Raw genomic sequence first — 18,990 nt, 5'->3', positions numbered from 1 at the left:
CGACCGTCACTTGGCAATCGCGATCTTTGTGACGCCTGTCGGCTCCAGCCTCCCGCTCGGCAGCACCGCGCTGCTGCGAGCCGACGGGGCAGAAAGACACGGCCCCACTCAGCGGGACGGGACGGTGGCGAGTGAGCAAGCATGGGGCCAGCGCAACGGGTCCTGGGCTCGCAGGGAGCAACGCCGGCACCGCTGCAGTCCCAGCAGCATCCGGGCAGTGCCGGCTGCCGGGGAGGGCATGACGGCCGGGCTGCACCCACAGAATCACAGAATCATTGAGGTTGGAAAAGCCCTCTGAGATCATCGAGTCCAACCGTCACCCCAACCCCACCACGCCTGCTAAACCATGTCCCCAAGTGCCACATCCCCACGGTTTTTGAACCCCTCCAGGGATGGGGACTCCACCACCGCCCTGGGCAGCCTGGTCCAAAGCCTGACCACTTTTTCAGGAAAGAAATTTTTCCCGATATCCAATCTGAACCTCCCCTGACACTATTTGAGGCCATTTTCTCTCATCCTGTCTCCCAACCCCCGCCATCTGCACAGCACGGGGCGAGCATCTCGGTGTGGGACCCGCGGGATGCGGCCAGCGCGACCGCTCGGCGCACAGCACCCAGCGCAGGGCTGCGGCCGCAGCACCCGCGGGCAGCGCTCCGGCACCGGGCAGCGCTGCTCCAGTGCCTTTATATCTCATGACAGAATGGGAGCAGATCTCCATCCCTGACACATCAGGCCACGTCGCTCCGGGCGCGTGCCGGGGATACGCGTGGTGGCGGGAGCCGCGTGACGGAGGAGGGACGGAGCGTGAGGTCCCACCCGGGGGCTGCGTGGTCTTTGCTGGGTGGGCTCCCGGCAGCCCCGGGGAGCAGCGTGGCACCATGGCCGTGCCCAGCACACACCATTGGAGCCCGGCGTGCGTGCAAGCCCCCACCCTGGCAGTGGGGACCGAAGGGGCTTCTCATTGGGGCGCGAGGTGCGAGCTCACTGTCCCCAGCAGCCTGGGGATGTGGGTCTGTCCCACCGGTCACCGGGTGCTGGGGAGGGGCTGGGGACGGCGCAGCTCTGCGCCCAGCAAGGCTCAAAGCACTCAGGGTGCAACAAAAAACCCCGCGGGATCCATCCCTTGCTATCGGAGCGATTAGTTATAGCAGCAGCCCCAGCACGAGGGGGTTAACCCAGCTCACGAACCCCGCTGCTCCAGGACCAGACCCAGCGCCGGGGCTGGAGGAGAAGCAGATGTCGAGGCAGAGAGGCAATTACGGGGGGTGCGAGGGGGCCCCGGGGCTGAGCTCGCTGCAGCTGGGCTGCGGCAGCAGGCGATCACGGCTGCAAATTGAGATCAGATGTGGGCAGCTTCTCTCTCTACATAGAGGGCTGTGGGCTGCTGCCTGGGTTGGGTTTTGTTCTGGCTCAGGGGGGAGGATGAGGAGGGTTTCTGAGTGCTGCTGGGGCTCAGGCTGGCTGCAGTGACCTGCTGAGCGTGGTGCTCCCTTGGGGGACCTGTGCAGCCCCTCTGCCAGCCCCTTTGCAGCTGGGCTCCCAGCCTGGGCTGGGCTGGAGGTGCCTCTTGCTGGAGCAGGGGCGATGCAGGAGATTGTGGCTGGCGTGGAGAAGATCAGGTTGGGCTTGGAGGCTGATGTGGAGCAGTGGCGAGGAGCTTGGCCCCTGCCCTTCCCGGGTACGGACAGTGAGTCCCAGCTCTGGGTCATGCGGCATCCTTGGAGGGTGATGGGTGTTGGGGTTCTTCTCCTTACTGGTGTTGCTGGCTCTTGCTGCACCCACCACAATGCCTGGGTGCTTCCAGTCCTGCTTCCTCCCTGGGCTCCTGCCTGCAGCCAGGCTGGCTCTGGGCTTTGCTCCCTTGGGCATGTGTCTGGCAGAGCTTTGGGGGGGCTGCTGGGGGGTCTGAGGTGCTCTCACCCTCGATGGTGCAGTGATCCCAGCACTGGGGCTGGTGGGTGAAGCTCTCCCTGCCCTGCTTTCCCCCACAGAGCTGGGGGTGGCTGTCTGCAAGCTCCTCCACCCCGGGCTGCGCACCAAGGGTGAGTGCCGGGAGGGGATGGGGATGGCACCAACACCACCCTGCAAGACCCCGGGGACACCAGGGAGCTGGAGCAGCCCCTCTCTGCTCTGCGACCAGCCCGTGCCAGGTTGCTTTGTGGCCCTGCAGCCAGTGGGTTGGCAGGGTTTGGTCCAAAACACCGATGCTGCTCAGAGTCCATCATTGCCCCAGCCCCTTGGGTGTGTGCTCCCACCCCCTCTGCACCAGGGAGGGCTTGAACCCCTCCGGGGCAACCAGAGCTTGGCAGCACGCAGGGGACTGAACCCCTTGCACCCAGTGGGTGCTGCAAACCTTCACATCCATGAAAGCGCCTGCTGGCATGTCCTCAGCTGGGGGATGCTGGGGTGGGGCTGGAGGGGCTGCGGGGCAGAAGCAGGCTCCGACAGCGGGTGCGTGCCGTGGCCAGGCGTGCCGTGCCCCTTCCGGCACGTCGGCGGGGAGAAGACGGTGGTGTGCAAGCACTGGCTGCGTGGGCTCTGCAAGAAGGGCGACGGGTGCGACTTCCTGCACGAGTACGACGTGACCAAGCTGCCCGACTGCTATTTCTACTCCAAGTTCGGTAGGTTTGGGATGGGGCAGGGAGCCTCTCCCACCCCAGCACCCATGTCCCTCGGGTCTGGCCTCGAGCAAGAGCCTGATGCCACCTCCTGTCTGCGGGAAGAAACGCTGCTGGCACCCACCCAGGGCCACAGTTCCCTCAGCCAAGCCTGGGTGCTCCCAGGGCACCTCGGTTCCTCCCACCCAGCCCATCCCTGAGCACTTTCTGCTGTGTTAGGCTTGGGCGAGCGCTGTCGCACCCGTCTCACCCCTTACTCCCGCAGGTGAGTGCAGCAACAAGGACTGTCCCTTCCTGCACATTGATGCCACCACCATGGGTTGTCCCTGGTACGACCGTGGTTTCTGCAGGCACGGTGAGCTGTCGGGATGGGTGCTGGGGTGAGCAGGGGCTGCCCATGTTCCCTATGCACTGGTGATGGGGAGTCTGGACTCTGCTACGAGGACAGGCTGAGGGAGCTGGGGCTGTTCAGCCTGGAGAAGGGAAGGCTCCGGGGTGACCTTAGAGCAGCTGCCAGTGCCTGGAGGGGCTACAGGAAGGATGGAGAGGGGTTTTTCACAAGGGGGTGCAGGGATAGGACAAGGGGGAATGGCTCTAAACTAAAAGAGGGCAGATTGAGATTAGAGATTAGGAAGAAATTCTTCCCCATGAGGGTGGTGAGGCCCTGGCCCAGGCTGCCCAGAGAAGCTGTGGCTGCCCCCTCCCTGGCAGTGCTCAAGGCCAGGTTGGATGAAGCTCTGAGCAGCCTGGGCTGGTGGAAGATGTCCCTGCTCCTGGCAGGGGGGTTGGAACCAGATGAGCTTTAAGGTCCCTCCCAACCCAAACCAGTCTATGATTCTAATGGCCCAACCTCCTGCCACCTCCGAGGTGACCGAGCCAGAGTGGGGTGAACCACAGTGGGTTGTCTGGGGACTGCCTGGGAGCGGGACTGGGTGCCTGACGGAGCTTTGGGCTTGGGGCAGCAGAGACCCCATAGAGCTGGAGGGGAACGGGGCTGCTGGGGGAAGCTGGGCTCCGAAATCCCCGTGGAGCAGGGAGTGATGCTGTGCCCCTGTAAACGGGAACCTCTCCTCTGTGCGGCAGGTCCCCGGTGCAAGTACAAGCACACGCGGAGGGTGATGTGTCCCAACTACCTGGTCGGGTTCTGCCCAGAAGGACCCCAGTGCAAATTCATGCAGTACGTACTGGGCAGGCTGGGGGGGAGCTCGGCACGCAGCTGGGGGGACAGCCAGCCCCCTCCCTGAGGCTGCAGAGGTGGCCATGGCCCTTGTGGTGTGGGGGTTAATGCTTTGGGTCCTTGGCTGAGCTACCTGAACCCCTCTGGTCTCTCTCCAGGTCCAAGCTGAGCTGGTGACCGCAGGGTTTGCAGCGGGTGGGTGGGGGACAGCCTCGGTCCCCGTGGGGATGCCTGCACCAGCTGCCCGAGCCCTGGGGGGATCTGGGGGTACCGCTTGCCATGTCCCCAGGAGTAACTGCCTGTCCTCTCTGACCCCCTCCAGCCTCAAGGCCGGGATGATGATGAGCAGCACGAATCCAGCCAAGGTGATGCAGGGCAGGTCCTGTGCCATTCCCTCTTGAGCCGAAGCCCTTGTGCTCCGTGCCTCTGCCCGTCAGGGTGACGCGCCAGCTGCCCCCGGCCCTCAGCTCTTGCTTCTGCCCCAGCTCTTGTGGGAGCTTGCGGGACGGCAGCTGCCAACTGCCCCTCCTGCCCAATGTCCCCCCAGGGAGCTGGCTGCCCTTGGGGGCTGGCACGGCTGCATCTGGGTGCCGGCAAGCAGAGTGGACGCAAGGATGTGCCATGCACAGAGCCCCCTCTACCAGTCACCAGTGCTACCCAGGACCTGGCAGCGCAGTTGTGGGACACCGGTAGCTGCCCCCAGGACCCACAGAGCCTGCTCCAAGGAGGCATCTGCTTCAAGGTGAGTGGTTTGGGGGTTGGGAGGCCTGGGAGCGATGGCTTTGCCTTGGAGGGAGGGTAAAGCGCTGCAGCCAGGGGCAGCACGTGGCATGGGGACTTGCAGCGCGCTCGAGACTGCTTCCTTCGCTTATGTCCGGCTTCTCCCTGGTCTCTGCTTCTCGGCGTGGGCACCTGCTCCCCCAGGCAGCTTGGGTTAAAAGAATCTGTGAGGGATGGTGGGGAGAAGGGACTTCTGTGGCAATGAACCCCCGGCATGCAGCAGAACAGCCTGGGCCAGCAGCGAGCCCCTCGTGTGCCTCCGGGCTGGAGGTTTGCTGCAGCGGGAGGCTGCGGGATGCCGCTTGCGGGTGGGAGCTGTGCTGGAACAGGGCCTGGCTCCATCAGCCACCGGGCTGATGTTCACATCGCTGTGATGTGAACACGAACACGTGGTAACGCGGCACCGGGCTGAGCCAGCACGAAGCCGATGCCTGCCTCTCCCGTCCCCGCAGCGCGGAGCGAACGCTACGCCAGTCAGCGTGGGAAGGCTCAGCTGGAAATCCTGCTGGGGAAGCGGCTCCAGTGCTCCCGCGCAGCCCCAGGAAGGAGGACACCGTGAAGCACGACGGAGCCAGCAAGGCGGCTGCTAGGGCAGCGGCCGGACTCGAAAAGCCAGTTGGTTTTGCTCAGCGCTGGCTCTCACGGCTCTTTGCACAAGCAGCAGAGGAGTTGCAGCCCCTAATTCGCAGCTGCCTCCTGTGCAGCGGAGCGGGGCAGCAGGAGCGGTCACTGCCAGCACAGGTTTGAGGGGTGTGGGAGCAGCCCGGGCTGGGCTCCCGGGCAGGTGAGGGTGTGCCGATCCCCTGTGAAGGGGGACAACAAGCACCGTGTTGGAGAACACACAGTACCACGCAGGAAAGGAAAATTCACAAAAGCTTTTATTACTGGGGAGAGGGAGTTTTTGGTAAAACACCTCTGATGCACTACTACTGCACTGCTCTGCAGATAAACAGTTCAGATTTTTTTTTTTCTTGGCTTTTTTTTTACCCTTCGTGCCTGTAACATGACCAACCCTTTTCCAGACATGTTTGGTGACGGCAGGCTACAACTAGCGCTCCCCTAACTGTCCTCATTTGCCTGACGCAGACATCGGTTTGCCCTTTGGGCACAACAGCTCATTCGATGGATTTTCTTCCGCCAGAAATAGGGCGCTGAGGTCTGGGCGCTGCTGCTGCTCCAACGCCTTCGCAAAGCTCCTTCCCCCGGAGCCCAGGCAGCCCCACCGGCGCTGGGCAGGCAGCGAGGCAGGGGCTGGGGCCCTCTGCAGAAGGGGCTTGCGGGGATCTCCCTTTTCCTGCCAGCAAACCCCCTGGTGCTTGCTGTGGAGGGGGAAGTAAAAGATGAGCTGTGCTGGGCACGACTCTGCTAACTCGAAGGGAATAGTTATTCTGGCCTAACCCCCCACCACAACCCTTCACAATCCTTACTGCCACACACCAGCTACGACATGGCATGCCAACTCATCTCTATTAACAGCCCAAGCCATAGAATCACAGAAAACTTTGGGTTGGAAGGGACCTTTAGAGGTCCTCTAGCCCAACCCCCCCGCAGCGAGCAGGGACATCTCCAACTGGGTCAGCTCAAGGACTGTCCTGGGCCTGGTGTCCCAAAGCGAGAGATCTGGGCTGCTGCAGACTCCAGGAGCTCTACTGCAAACAGATCCCTAAGGGCAAGCTCTAATGGTTTCTATTTTTTGGTGCTAAATACTGTCTGACCCCCAGAGCAGTGACCGCAGGCTGCTACTGCCAGCGTCACCCCTCTGTCTGCAGGAGGGTGACTGAAAAGCAGCCCCCTCAACAATTAACGACCCTGCCTCTGATGGTAAACGGGCCTCTGCTGGCTTGAATCCCTGTTGGGATGCTGGTCCTGAGCACTTCTGCTGACTCCAGTCAAATATTTGTGATGCTTCCTCAGGTGCTGTTCCAGCTTCTTCAGTGGTATTTACGCCAGCGATGACACTCTAGAAAAATGGAGGGGAGGAAACATATATTAAAAAAAACCTATACTAACAGCCCAAGTCAAGGAGGTGTCCGGTGTCCCAAGCGAGAGGTCTATTATTTTTTCTCTAACCCAGAACGGTTAGCACTGTGCTCGGGGACTGCGTGAGCGTGGTTTGCCCAGCAGCGAGGAGCAGGAGGCTGACTGCAGCCTTCGCTGTGCTGCGGAGCTGCGCGTGAGAGCAAGTCCTGCTGGGGAAACTACAGGAGCACCAGTAAATCCCATCGGTTGTGAGTAAATCCAGGGAATGGGTTGTGGGCTGTGTCGGAACATCTCCTCCCTCGGCTTTGTGCAGGGTTTAAAAGTGCTCCTGACAGTCCCTGGTGCTCTCCAGGGAGAAGCGGTGAATCAGCAACTGCTGCCGCCACCTTTATGGGCTAAATTCCTCTGTTGCCTAAGGCGGGTCAGAATAGAGCTCTGATATTAGCCTTAACTGTGAAGTGTTTCAGTTATTCCAGAGCTTGAATTAACACAAATGGCAATCAGCCTTTCCACCTGCTGCAAAAGTGGGAATTGCCTGAAATGACACAGTTAACAAGAGGGAAATCTTACTGATGTGCTGATAGTTCCAGCCGTAGCTGAGGAGGCAGTACCCAGCCAGCAGCATGGAGATCCCGGCCGGCCCGCCCCTCTTCACGTTGATGTATTTGTCGTAATAGCTGCTCCAGGCTGTTGGAACAGAAAAGCAAAAGAGTCAAATCATGCACAGGTCTAACAGAGGTCACTGGTTTCCATGGAACTTTACAGAGCCAAATGGTTGGGTCTATTTATTTACTTCTTTATAAAGATCCAGACCGGCCACTTGGCTACAGCAAGTGAATCAGGTAAGTGGGACAATTCTGCCCCAGAAGCTGGGAATTTAGCCTCACCTCTCTGCACCCCTCCAAGCAGCCCCTGGGGAGAGAAGTCGCAGGCGGCGAACCAGGCGGGCAGCTCCCCCAGCCTTACGTCCATCAGCCGCCCTTCTGAGCGAGGACCTGTGTGACGAGAAGTCAGCGTGGGCAAAGGCAGGAAAGTGAGGGCCAGGGGCGCAGAGCTCGCATTCCCTGCACTGGGCGGCAAGCACAGAGCTGGTTATCTGGTACGGCTGCAAGCGACCTGGGCTTGAGCAAGTTTGCTGATGACACCAAACTGGGAGGAGTGGTGGATACACCAGCAGGCTGTGCTGCCATCCAGTGAGACCTGGGCAGGCTCGAGAGCTGCGCAGAGAGGAACCTGATGAGGTTCAACAAGGGCAAGGGCAGGGTCCTGCACCTGGGCAGGAACAACCCCAGGCACCAGTACAGGCTGGGGCTGACCTGCTGGAGAGCAGCTCTGTGGAGAGGGACTGGGAGTGCTGGGGGACAACAGGGTGACCATGAGCCAGCAGCGTGCCCTGGGTGCCAAGAAGGCCAAGGGGATCCTGGGGTGCATCACAAGCAGTGTGGGCAGCAGGGCCAGGGAGGTTCTCCTCCCGCTCTGCTCTGCCCTGGGGAGGCCCCATCTGAAGTCCTGTGTCCAGTGCTGGGCTCTCCAGTTCAAGAAAGATGAGGAGCTACTGGAGAGAGTTCAGCGGAGGGCTGCGAGGATGACGAGGGGACTGGAGCATCTCTCCTACGAGGAGAGGCTGAGGGAGCTGGGCTTGTTCAGCCTGGAGAAGAGAAGGCTGCGAGGGGACCTTAGAAATGCCTCGAAATATCTGCAGGGTGGGGGTCAGGAGGATGGGGCCAGACTCTTTCCAGTGGTGCCCAGCGACAGGACAAGGGGCAACAGGCACAAACTGAAGCCAAGGAAGTTCCAGCTGAAGATGAGGAAGAACTTCTTCCCTCTGAGGGTGACGGAGCCCTGGCCCAGGCTGCCCAGGGAGGCTGTGGAGTCTCCTTCTCTGGAGATATTCCAGCCCCGCCTGGACGCGGTGCTGTGCAGCCTGCTGTGGGTGACCATGCTTGGGCAGGGGTTGGGCTGGGTGACCCACAGAGGGCCCTGCCAACCCCCACCTTGCTGGGATTCTGTGATTCTGTGAATCGTCTCTCCCACAATGCGAGTTGGCTCCACCAGCCCCGACACGCAAGAGCCTGTCTTAAATCTAAATAGAAATGCAAACCATTGGTTTTGCGGGCTGGAGGGCTGGACAGTTAACCTTGGATCGTTCCTAGGTCCCTTTCTGGACAAACCCAGCAGCTAAGCGTTTCCTACGCCTCCCCTCCCCTTCACATCGGACAGTTTAGCCCAACAGTGCAGCGAATCTCAGCAGCAGAGACTTTGTTTCTCTCGTTACCTTGCTGTCTCTCTGAGAAATTGCCCTTTGGTGCCTTCGTTGCAATCCCCACGTCTTCCCGGGAAGGATTCCCTGGAAAAATACTCAGCCCATGATAATTCGGATATAAGTCTGGAAACCACTCCAAGCCTGTGGCACCCGCTGGCGTGCTCCTGCCAGCGGCCCCGCATCGACAGATGGGCTGGCTTTTGGCGGTGCGGAGCAAGAACTGGTCTGGTGCCAGCTCGGCGTCCCTCCTCGCCTGCAGGGTGGGCTCGGCGACTGCAGCCATCTGCTTCTCGCTCTCGCGAAGCTTTTGTATGCTGGTTAGGTAATTTCTGGATGTCCCTTCACTGTGACCTTTGAAACCCTCCACCACCGACAGATGGAGGTTCTTGGTATGCAAAGCAGAAAGAGGGGCTTTACGTTCCACACCAACTTCAGCATACATCTGCGACTCCTCTGTCACCGCTCTGCCTATTCCTTCCTGCTGACCGAGGTCACCGGGGCTACTTCTGCAACCAGCTTCGGGGGGATCTCCAAGTCCGCGTGTTTTCGTTGCCTTTAAACTACTGCCTTTTCCTCCCTTTGAGCTCGCAGACGCCCTCTCCGCAGCCCTGAGACCGTGCGTCTCTGTGCATGCGGTTTCTGGAAGAGCCGTTCCCTCCCGCGGGTCGGGCCGGGCTGCGTCAGCGTGGGCAGCAGCACCACCCAGCCCCAGCCCTTCCACCGGTGCCCGGTCTGCACTGCTGGGTCCCGCGGAAGCGTGCCTGCCCCGGGAGCCGCTCTCCTCCCTGACCACCCTGGCGCGGTGCTTCTCGATGACTATTTTCACTCCATTATTCAGCTTTTCGGGGATATTTTTAACCTCCTCGGGGAGCAAATCAAGGGATTTGGCTGCGTCCTGTACGGCCGGCTCCACCTTCCGCTCTGCGCGGCGCCCGTCGGGCTGGCGGCCAAGCCCGGGGCCGGGCCCCCCGCCCTGCTCGGCCCCGGCCGCCGCCCCCTTCCCCTTCCCGGCCGCCGCCTCCCAGGGGGCCGCCCCCGGCAGCCCCTGCCCCACGCCGGAGCCGGGAAGCCGCTTGCTGCTCTTACCGGCCGCTCCCGTCCGCGGCCCGGCGGCGGGGCCGGCTCCGACCGGGCCAGAACCGCTCCGGGGCGCGGAGGGCCCGGCGGCCGGGCTGAGGCCTAGGCGCGGGGCGCTGCCGGGGGTAGGGCTGAGGCCTAGGCCCGGGGCGCTGCCGGGGACCGGGCTCGGCGCGGCCTTGCAGTGAGGGAGGTGGGAGCGGAGCCGCTTGAAGGGCCTGCGGCAGTACGGGCACAGCTCCCGGCCCGGCGGAGCCGCGGCCATGTCAGCGCTGCGCCCCGGAGCCGCCTTCCACGGTGGGGATCTCGGCCGTGCGCAGCGCGCATGCGCGTCCCCCCTCCTCCGCCCCGGCGCAGGCTGTGACGTTCGCGAGGGGCGTGGCCAGCGCGGGGAGGCCGTTGCGCACGCGCAGGAGGCGGAGACGCCGGAAGCGGCGGTCAGGGCCGTTTCTCCTCAGCGGTGGGCGCCGGGCTGGGCCAGGCCGCAGTGCTCCGTCTGCTCCTGGCAGAGCTCAGCCCAGCCCGTCATGAGCTGCCGGCAGCCGCTGCCCAGCGAACGGGGAGCGAGGCAGAGGTGCGGGGGGACGAGCCGGGGGTGGGGGAAGGCGGCCTCAGGGGAGGCGGCGGTTGGAGGGGGAGGCCCCGGGGCTCGGCCTCCCCTCGGGCAGCGCAGGGGGAGGCCTGGGGGGGGTGATGTGGCGACGAGGGAGGAGGGGAGAGGGGAATGGCGGCCCCCTCGTCTCTGGAAGGGCTTCAGCGAGGTAGGAGGGCGGCGGCGAGCCTTAACGGTGCAGCCGGGGCGGTCGGACGGGCCTGGAGAACGGAGAGGATCTGGGGGGGCTCTGGGTGTGCTGGAGGGGCTTGGTGGGGAGGGGGAGGAGGTCGGGCCTGTCACGGCGGTGGGGGAGGAACGGGAGGGAGCGTGGTGCTGTGGGAGCTGGGCTGTGAGAAGAAAAGGGAGGGATCTAGAGGCGATGCAGCTATGGAGCGAGAGGGGGAACGGCTCTGCGGGGAAGGGTGGCCCGAGGCGGGGGAGAACCCCGCGGGCTGTGGGAGACGATGCCTGAGCGCCCTGTGGGCATCCCAGGGACGTGGGCATCCCAGGGACGGGAGAGTGAGGAGGCAGCTCCTGGTCTGTAGGCGTGGGCCGAATACCGGCAGCTGAGTCCGCTGCTGGAGCGTGTCCGTGAGAAAAGATTCGGTTATAAATACCCCACTGGAGTCTGGCTTGACTCGTTGGGAGTATCTGTTAATTTTCAGGCAGCAAAACAGCTCCGTTGTACATTTTGGGTAGTGCCCAGCGTGCCGAGGTGCTGGTTGACCTGTGGTGGTGGGAGAAATGATCTGATATTAGTATTAAAATTCTGCGGGCGGTGAGAGACGTTGGTTGGCAGGGATTCTAGGTTGCTGTTGTCGATCAGCTGCTGTGAAGGAGCGCTGATGTCATAAGAGGATGGCAAATATGTCAGAAGCAGGGAAGCATTTGCCTTCTGTGAGGTGTTTTCTGGCACCGCTTTCTCTCTGCTTGCAAGATTATGTTGCTGGGGAATGTGACTTGACTTCAAATGCTGTCAGAGTGGAGAGCCTAAAGAAATTCAACTTGGATTCTAACTGCAGGCTCATGTAAGCAAGATGAACGTAACTGGGTGTTTATCGAAAGCGTGGTCACTGCCGCTCTTCCTGGGTGCTTTTCTCAGCCTGTCAGGTGCCGTTCAAAGCCAGGCTTATTTTTAGACATGCCTGAGAGCAGATGCAAGGCGGAGAATTGCCAGACGAGTTTGTTTAGGAAGATGCTCTGCACTGATTTTAATGACAGGTGTGAGTCCGTGTCCCTTAAACGGGTGTGAAAACATCAGCCTGGCTGCTTGGTGACAACCAGGAGTGTTTTCTCTCTGTTCTGTAGAGAGCGGCGAACAAGAGAACATGGAAGTCCACAGCACATCTGAGGTTTAGATGCATCCTTCATTAATTTATCAAGTCTTCCCGCTTTTGTTGGAGAAATGCCTTTAGAGAACAAAAGAGATGGTATATCGGTAAGGTGCTAATATTTTTTGGTTTTTATCCTTTCTCCCTCAACTTTCTTCAGGAAGAGGAGACGGAATGGCAGTGAAGATGATGGTCATGTTCCCCAGACAAAACGTAGTACCAGGAATACCGTCCTTCAGGACTCTTGGGACACTGAGGTGAGAGCCTTCTGGGCAAATTCGGTTTCCTTTAATGCTGAATTTGAATAACTGTTGGAATATTCTGTCAGATTTTATTCATGGGGAGCAGTTAATGAAAACGCTTTGCTTTGTGTGTGAGGTCATGGGGCTTGGCCCTGTTACGAGCTTCAGAGATGGAAATCTGTAAGACGTGGTTTGGAAATCGGCGTGTTTTCTGGTTTTCTTTGGCTGGAGTGTTTCTGTTAATATATTTCAAATACTGATGCGTAGTACCCAAGTGGAGAAAAAGAAAAGCATTTGCTGTTGGCAGTGAAGTGTTAACGTACCCAGAACTGAGGAGACGACTGCGGTGGGTTACAAGTGCATGTGGTCACTTTGCCTGGCCGACTACTCTTCCAGCTTTGCATTTACTCGCAGTGACGTGATTATTTATGGTAGAAAGTCAAAAAGCATTCCAACTAATACGGTACACAAAGTGCCTGTTGCAAGCTGTAGTGTTTATCTGATGTTTAAAAATCCTCTGATAGAGCTCGGCGGTTTAAGCAAGACTCGCTCGTTCACTGCTGAAATACTTGAACTCAGACTACTGAGTTCCCACTCCTATTTGCCACGATCTTTGGCTGGACATGGGATGAACTGCCCCTTATTCTCTCATTGCTCACATGACAGGTGTTCTAGGATGGTGCAATTTGCTAGCTGTCAGATTTCTTTTTTTGAAAAATGCTGATTTCCAGGCTGCGGCCAGATTTCCTGAATTGTTGCCTGTATTAATCATCTGAAAATTCACTGTATGCATTTCTAATTAGTAATGTAGTTCTGTTGCAAAATGTTCATGGAAAAAGCTGAGGCTCCCTCCTGGTTTGTGTCCCTGGAAGTTAATGAAATGCATTTCTTTTAAGGTTTTTGAAATATCCTTGTTGGTTTTTGTACAGCCCTCTCACCTCGAAGGTTGGCTGTAAATGAGTTCTTAGGAACTATTGCAGTTATATTAAACTATTAACTATACTTAGACTGCAGAAAATGTTTTATGCTATGTAACGTTGAGCAATGTATCTTTTATCATATGGAAATGGCTTCAAATGTATACTTAACGTAAAATGATACAAAGTCCTGTATGCCACCGTTCCTTTTGTGAGGGAGACCTTCTTTTAACCCGCACACCTTTATGCGTAGCTGATGGGGCGGTCGATGATACCGTGTGGAAAATGCTCCAACAGCAGAGGTGTTCATCACGAAGGAATTTGCGGTGATGACAAATGTTTCTGGTTGCTGTATTGCTGTTTTGCCAGAAGTGAGACTGGCTGGGATGAAGCAGTTTTTGCTTCTCGGGTATAACGGGTAGAACCATAAATAGTTGCCTGCCATCTGACACTGAATCACTTGTCCAACAGGTTAAACACCTCTTCCTGTGTAGAGTAGTTAATGGCTAAACGAGCTTTGTGGCGGGAGGAGGAAGAATTTAGTGTGGAACAAGGGATTGAAGTAGGAGTAATGAAATTAAGAATATCAGGAAAAACCTTCATGGTGAGTGGCAGAAGCACCTTTGCTTGTCATATAAACACTTGGCGTTTGACTGGGCAAAGCCGCTGTGCTGCAGAAATGGAAATAGTCGGGTAGTGGCCACACACGGGCGGATGACCTTAACTCTGTCCTTAACGGCTGTTTTGTTTGGGGTGCCTGCAAGCGAGCAGCATGGGCATGAACCGCCTGCCCCGCCGCCAGCGAAGCCAGGGTTCGGTTGCTGAAGCTAACATTAAGACTCTGCTTCATGCATGCACTTGTGTTGTGAAAGTATGTTTTTAACACATTAAACCCTGATGTGCAGGCAAAGAGAATCTCTTACTGTTGACGCTGAAGCGGAGGAACGCGCCTGCTGGACACAATTTTACAAAAATCAGTGTCTCCCTTCTCAGGGCAAAAAAATTCACAGTGTCATCCACTGATAAATAGAGCTCTGTTTCCCCCCCCCCCTTTTTTTTTTTTGCTTCTTTTCTTGTAACGTTGGATCACTGAATTGAGCATGCCAGAAATTCAAGCCATGAGATTAAATCAGTATTATTTGAATGTTTCTTTAAGGACTTCTTGTGCCAAATGGAGAAATTGTGCTAATAGTGCACAAGTGCTTCCGATTGATGTCACTTTGAAATTCTTGGCCATTTGTAATTCTTTTATTTAGTTTCCTGATACTTTGCCATTTGCAAAGGCAGCTCTTGCTGATTACAAGTCCTCACTAGCTTTAGGATATTGAACCAGGAAAGAAGGGGTGTGTGTGTGAGAGCATTTGTAACTTCAAAGAGTACATGAGGAGAGAATTGCTTTTCATCTGAGGACGTACACACACCTGCTTTTTGTGAAACATTAGCTGAAGTACTGAATCCTTTTGCCTTCCTTCAGCTGGAAGTTGACTGTTTTCTCTTAGGGAGTGTAGTTTACTTGAGAACAAAACTTCAGTATGAAAATCAGGCAGCCGTATTACTGAACTTGAACTTGGCTGTTGTTAGGATCTCATTCCGTTGTTTTTTTTTTTTACTCCTCATAGCTGACAGCAATGTGTAAGGTGAAGGGAGCTTTTTTTTCTTAGTGGCAGTTCAAGTGTGGGCCGTTCTGTGATGTTATCCCTCAGTCCCTCACTTTGAATCCTGCTGCTCACATGAGCTAGCTTTGATGCGAAGGGGTATCACTGTTTTCTCCCACTGGATTGTCCTTTCAGACAGCACCCTTGACTCTGACTTTTACAGGAGGGGAGCAGATTCTCTTCAGGCTCTGTCAGCACTGCCTCTTGGCAAATTGCTGTAAGGATGTGCGATTCCTGCTCCCCCTGGAACAAACCACTCCCCCACTCCCGGCTGCAAGCCGCCCTGAGGATGACAGTAAAGTTCTGCTTTGCGGTTCAGCCCGTGAACAGGCACACGACGAAAACGCTAGGCTAGAACTACAGCGAACGTTAAACATTAGCGAGGCAGAGCGTTTGCCACCGCATTACATTTCCTGTTCAGCCCGTCCTCTGTTTACCATGAGGTTAGCGGTGGTGTTTTCCCTGGTACTCGCTTACAAAATCACCAACAGCCCGTCCTAGTGCCCCGTCACTGCCGTCCTGTACATGAAGCTGGGCAGAGCTGTAGTGGATCCTCTGAGAGGCCGGCTGCAAGCAGCCGCTCACGGGAATTCTGAGAGTCTGCAGTTGTGCTCTGCAACCTGGGGGATCACCAATGAATAGCCCTTTGCTCTGATTTTCCCTGGGAAGGAAGGGAGTCTGCAGTGTTCTGACTAGCTCTTTTCCTTCCTGAATAACCTTCTTCTGTAAGACCTCGGTTCTTGTGGTTCCTCTTTGTTATTCTGACCGATGACAGGATTCCCCAGAGCTTGGAAGCACCGCTGTTTCATCGGTGGAGGCTGCTGACGCACAGCAGCAGTTGCTTCTCTCGAATCAAAGTTTTTGCCTAGCTTTGCAGCTATGCCACTCTGCAGTATTACACTATTGAAGAAGGCCTTACGTTCTGATTAAAACAGATTACGTCTCTGTTAAACTCAGCTTGAAAGATTTTGAGAGCAGCAGGATCCGAATGGCTGTTTCATAAGTTCCTGTCGTGAATGCTTGAGATGCTATGTCCCAGATCAGCAGACCAATACATTTAACAGGACGTTTGTTTGGAAATTATTTCAAACTTCTGTAGCTACTCAGTGTCACGTTAAGAGGGGCTAATGAGTAGGTAAACCATGAAGATACTTAAACCATAAGATACTTAAAGTACTCGTAAACTTTTGTTGGGCTGCTTTCCTTTGCCCTTTCGCTTAAAACTTTGTTTCGTTGTGTAGATGCCTGTCATTGCTGACATGATGACTTTAAGGATTCTTTTTCTGTCTAATTGTAGTCCAAATGCGTAACAGAATGTGCACCACAGCCTGGGGAAATGGTAGGTCTTTGACGTGATTTGGGCAATAAACGGGCTTCACGTGCTAGTGAATTTTTGCATTAGAGAAATGGAAATAAAGAGGGTGTGACAAACCAGACCTGTCAACAGCCTTAGATGTAGGAAGCACGTCCCAGGACACTATCTCGGTTTTAAAAAAAAAGACATGCACAAAATAACCATTACTAACAGCTCTAAAACGTTTGTTAAGATGTGAAAGTTTAGCAGTAAGTAATACTAGGTTCTCATTTTGGTTTTTACCTTGATTTTCAGAAGGTGGCTGTAACGAAAAACAGTAAGGAACACAGACTAAAAGGAACCAAAGTGTCCTGTGCGGTGGGTTTCTCTCCAAGGCTGCTGTGACTTGTTCAGTGTAACAGCATTGCATTTGAATCTTTGTGCTTCTGTGCAAAAGGAGATGGTGCAGCAAGCACCATTTCGTGGCTCCTCTCTGTCCTTCTGGTGTTCTCTCCCTCTCCAGCGTTAGCAGCGTTAGGAAGAGGAGCTGGTTGCTCATGTAGTTACATCTGCTGCTCCCTCGAGAATGACTTCACATGTTGTTTTGTTGTTTTCTCCTTGCTAGCTGAACCTGACGCGCCAGTGCGGGGGCAGCCGTGGTGCTGTTGTCTTGCTTGCTGTACTGTAACAGAACTGAAGCATTTTGGTTCTTAGCAAAACCAGGAAGTTTCCATGGTTGAATTGTCACGATCGATTGCAGAATCAGTGCCGTGGGGTTTCCAGTCGGCATTGAGATGTGGTCCACCTCAAATAGTCGCAGAGTGCCTTCCTGGGCCTTTCTCGCTGCTCGCTGACAGCCGTGTCGGATGCAGTTTGCACCCTTCTTCAGATTTAGTCCAAGTGCGGCCTTCTGGATGTGGTGCTGACTGTTAAATTACTGTGGGCTGCTTTAAATTTGTCATCCTCTGCTGTGGCCACCAAGCTTTGACCTCTGTGGCTTTAGCTTAATACTTACAAAAATGTGGAATGTTTTTTTAGCTGTTGTCACGCTGGCTGCTTTTGTGAATTTACTTGTTAGGGGATGGCAAGGTAACCACTCTCTTAAGCACTGCAATATTTGCAGTGTTGTCCTGAGCAGCGTATCATACAGTGATGAAATATTTCAGCTGTAACTGATGGAGCCTTTAATTAGCAGCCCTTAAAATGGTGTAAACCAAACAGTTTTATGTCTTTGAAACACTGAAAATGATGGCTAATGCTCTGCTAGTCATTACCATGAAATGTGTTTATCCTAAATGCTGACAAATGAGCCCTGTCCTCTACGCGAGCGAAATCACAAGTTTTCTCTAACGCACGTGGAAGTCTCTGATGTCTGTTGCTCTTTCACTGTCAAGTAAATTGTTGTGGAAAACTACCAGTTAACATTGCTGTCTCAGTACTTAACTGGGAGAAGAGTGGTTTTATGTATGTTGAGGTGTTCAAAGACTTAAAATGGGTATCGTGTTGCATTTGTTTTTAACAGCCTGTTGCTTTGGATGCTTCAGATCTCACTTTAGAAAGACTGACTTGTAGGAAAACGCTTTGCATGGTGCTTACCTAAAATGTCTGCTAGAACAGAAGCGCTAAACTTTTCCTCATGCCCTGCCTGCCTTTACTGACATGTGCAAGTTTAGTAGGAATGTTCTTTATTTTCCAATTCTCGGATGAATTCAGCAAACTTCACTAGTGCTAACGTGGGTCGTGGGGGCAGAGCTGGCGGGCCGAAAACTGAAAGATTGAAATCCAGTGTGCTGGAGGTCAGCGAACCTCCGGGTGAAGGCTTGCTCATCCTTGCAGCTCTGCCACTTCTCATGTGCTGGCAGTAACGGAAGCTATGAATGCCGAGAAAGCACTTGGTGGATTTACGTTAGTCCATCAGCCTGAAAATCTGGAAGGGAGGGCCTTGCTGTAAAGATTATTTGCTTACCCGAGGCGTTTCGTTCCAGACAGGAGAGAAGCCTGTGTGATTTTGCTGTTAACCTTCTCTTTGTCTCAGTCCTCCAGCAGCGATAGCGGCAGCAGCAGCAGCTGTAGTAGCAGTAGCATCAACAGCCCTGACAGAGCGGGCGGTGCAGAAACCAGCCTAAACCTGAGAATTGCAGGATCAAGTCCTGTCTCCTCTCAGTCCTTCCACGAGCAGTCTGCACTAAGCCAAGGTCCTTACTTCCACATCAACCAGATCCTGAAGGAGGCACACTTCCACAGTTTACAGAGCCGGGGACGCCTTCCGACATGATGGACCAGCAGTTCCCTGCCTTCTGTGAAGGGACAGCACTGTGTGGATTTGATATTTCAACTAAAAAGTTTGTTAACATGGAGTTGCACAAAACGCCTGTTGCCTTTTCAGTCTATATTTGAAATAACAGGTTAACAGGAAGTTGTTTACTTGTGGTTTGCTGCACTATTGCAATGCAAAAGGGGCTTTGAAGCAATTTTTATAGGATTCTTTTTGGGGTGGTTATAAACTATGTGTCAAGAGGAGACTGAGGAATCCACATCTGTGTTATAGGATTGCAAAACGTCCAGTTCCAATCAACTGCCTAATCTGTTTGTTAGCAGTTTGTTGCTTTATGTAAAGTTCTCTCAAATGTTCATCTTCAGTTTTATAAGTCTTTTTTAATTTCAATAAACTAGTAAAAAATTTATTTGGCAACAGAATTTTTTTGAGCCTTTAGAGTTAGTAAGCCAGTAAGGATAGGCGCTGCCACTGGAATCCCTTAGGCCTGCCCCAGCTGTGAACTTTCTGCCCAGCTTGGTGTGCGATGAGCCCTGCCTCATTTCACCAGCACTGCCGCAGTACTGGGGGGGGAGGTGAAACTGGAGGGAGGAGAGCTGGGCAGCTGCAGCCCTAGGGTCCTGTGCCTGCCGTGCTCCCTGGGAGAGCAGCGTGCTGGTGCCTGTGGAGAGAGCAGCTCTTGAAGGAGAGGAGTCTTACATTGCTCTGAGTCTTACACTGCTCCACTACCCCTTTCTAGCTGCAAAATGTTTTGTTTTCTGTTACAGTGTGCAGGTTGTTGGTGTT

The 18,990-nt window shown here is 55.4% G+C and overlaps 3 protein-coding genes across 7 annotated transcripts in view; 1 reads left to right on the top strand and 2 right to left on the bottom strand.

The window, feature by feature from the left end:
• RPL38 (ribosomal protein L38) overlaps positions 1-18,990 on the bottom strand; it is a 488,213-nt gene that overhangs the window by 133,915 nt on the left and 335,308 nt on the right. The window lies entirely within an intron of this gene.
• On the bottom strand, positions 5,466-10,160 carry MTNAP1 (mitochondrial nucleoid associated protein 1). The gene is made up of 4 exons (XM_075440718.1): positions 8,831-10,160; positions 7,443-7,550; positions 7,126-7,242; positions 5,466-6,535 (listed from the first exon to the last, which is right to left on the bottom strand). The coding sequence occupies exons 1-4, from the start codon at positions 10,158-10,160 to the stop codon at positions 6,507-6,509; spliced, it is 1,584 nt and encodes a 527-aa protein (XP_075296833.1). The 3' UTR covers positions 5,466-6,506.
• VCF1 (VCP nuclear cofactor family member 1) lies at positions 10,279-18,613 on the top strand. Of its 4 annotated transcripts, none has more exons than XM_075441336.1 (4): positions 10,279-10,469; positions 11,982-12,078; positions 16,245-16,307; positions 17,965-18,613. In XM_075441336.1, the coding sequence occupies exons 1-4, from the start codon at positions 10,423-10,425 to the stop codon at positions 18,202-18,204; spliced, it is 447 nt and encodes a 148-aa protein (XP_075297451.1). In that variant the 5' UTR covers positions 10,279-10,422; the 3' UTR covers positions 18,205-18,613. The 4 variants fall into 4 exon arrangements, with proteins under 4 accessions (XP_075297451.1, XP_075297452.1, XP_075297454.1 ...); XM_075441337.1 differs by lacking the exon at positions 16,245-16,307 and adding an exon at positions 15,933-15,974; XM_075441338.1 differs by lacking the exon at positions 10,279-10,469 and adding an exon at positions 13,452-13,584 and having other exon boundaries at positions 12,011-12,078.

This window comes from Opisthocomus hoazin, chromosome 21 (genome assembly GCF_030867145.1).
Source record: "Opisthocomus hoazin isolate bOpiHoa1 chromosome 21, bOpiHoa1.hap1, whole genome shotgun sequence".
Taxonomy (NCBI): Eukaryota; Metazoa; Chordata; class Aves; order Opisthocomiformes; family Opisthocomidae; genus Opisthocomus; species Opisthocomus hoazin.
The sequence above is the reverse complement of the archived record's forward strand: the minus strand, read 5'-3'. Positions and strand labels throughout refer to the sequence as shown.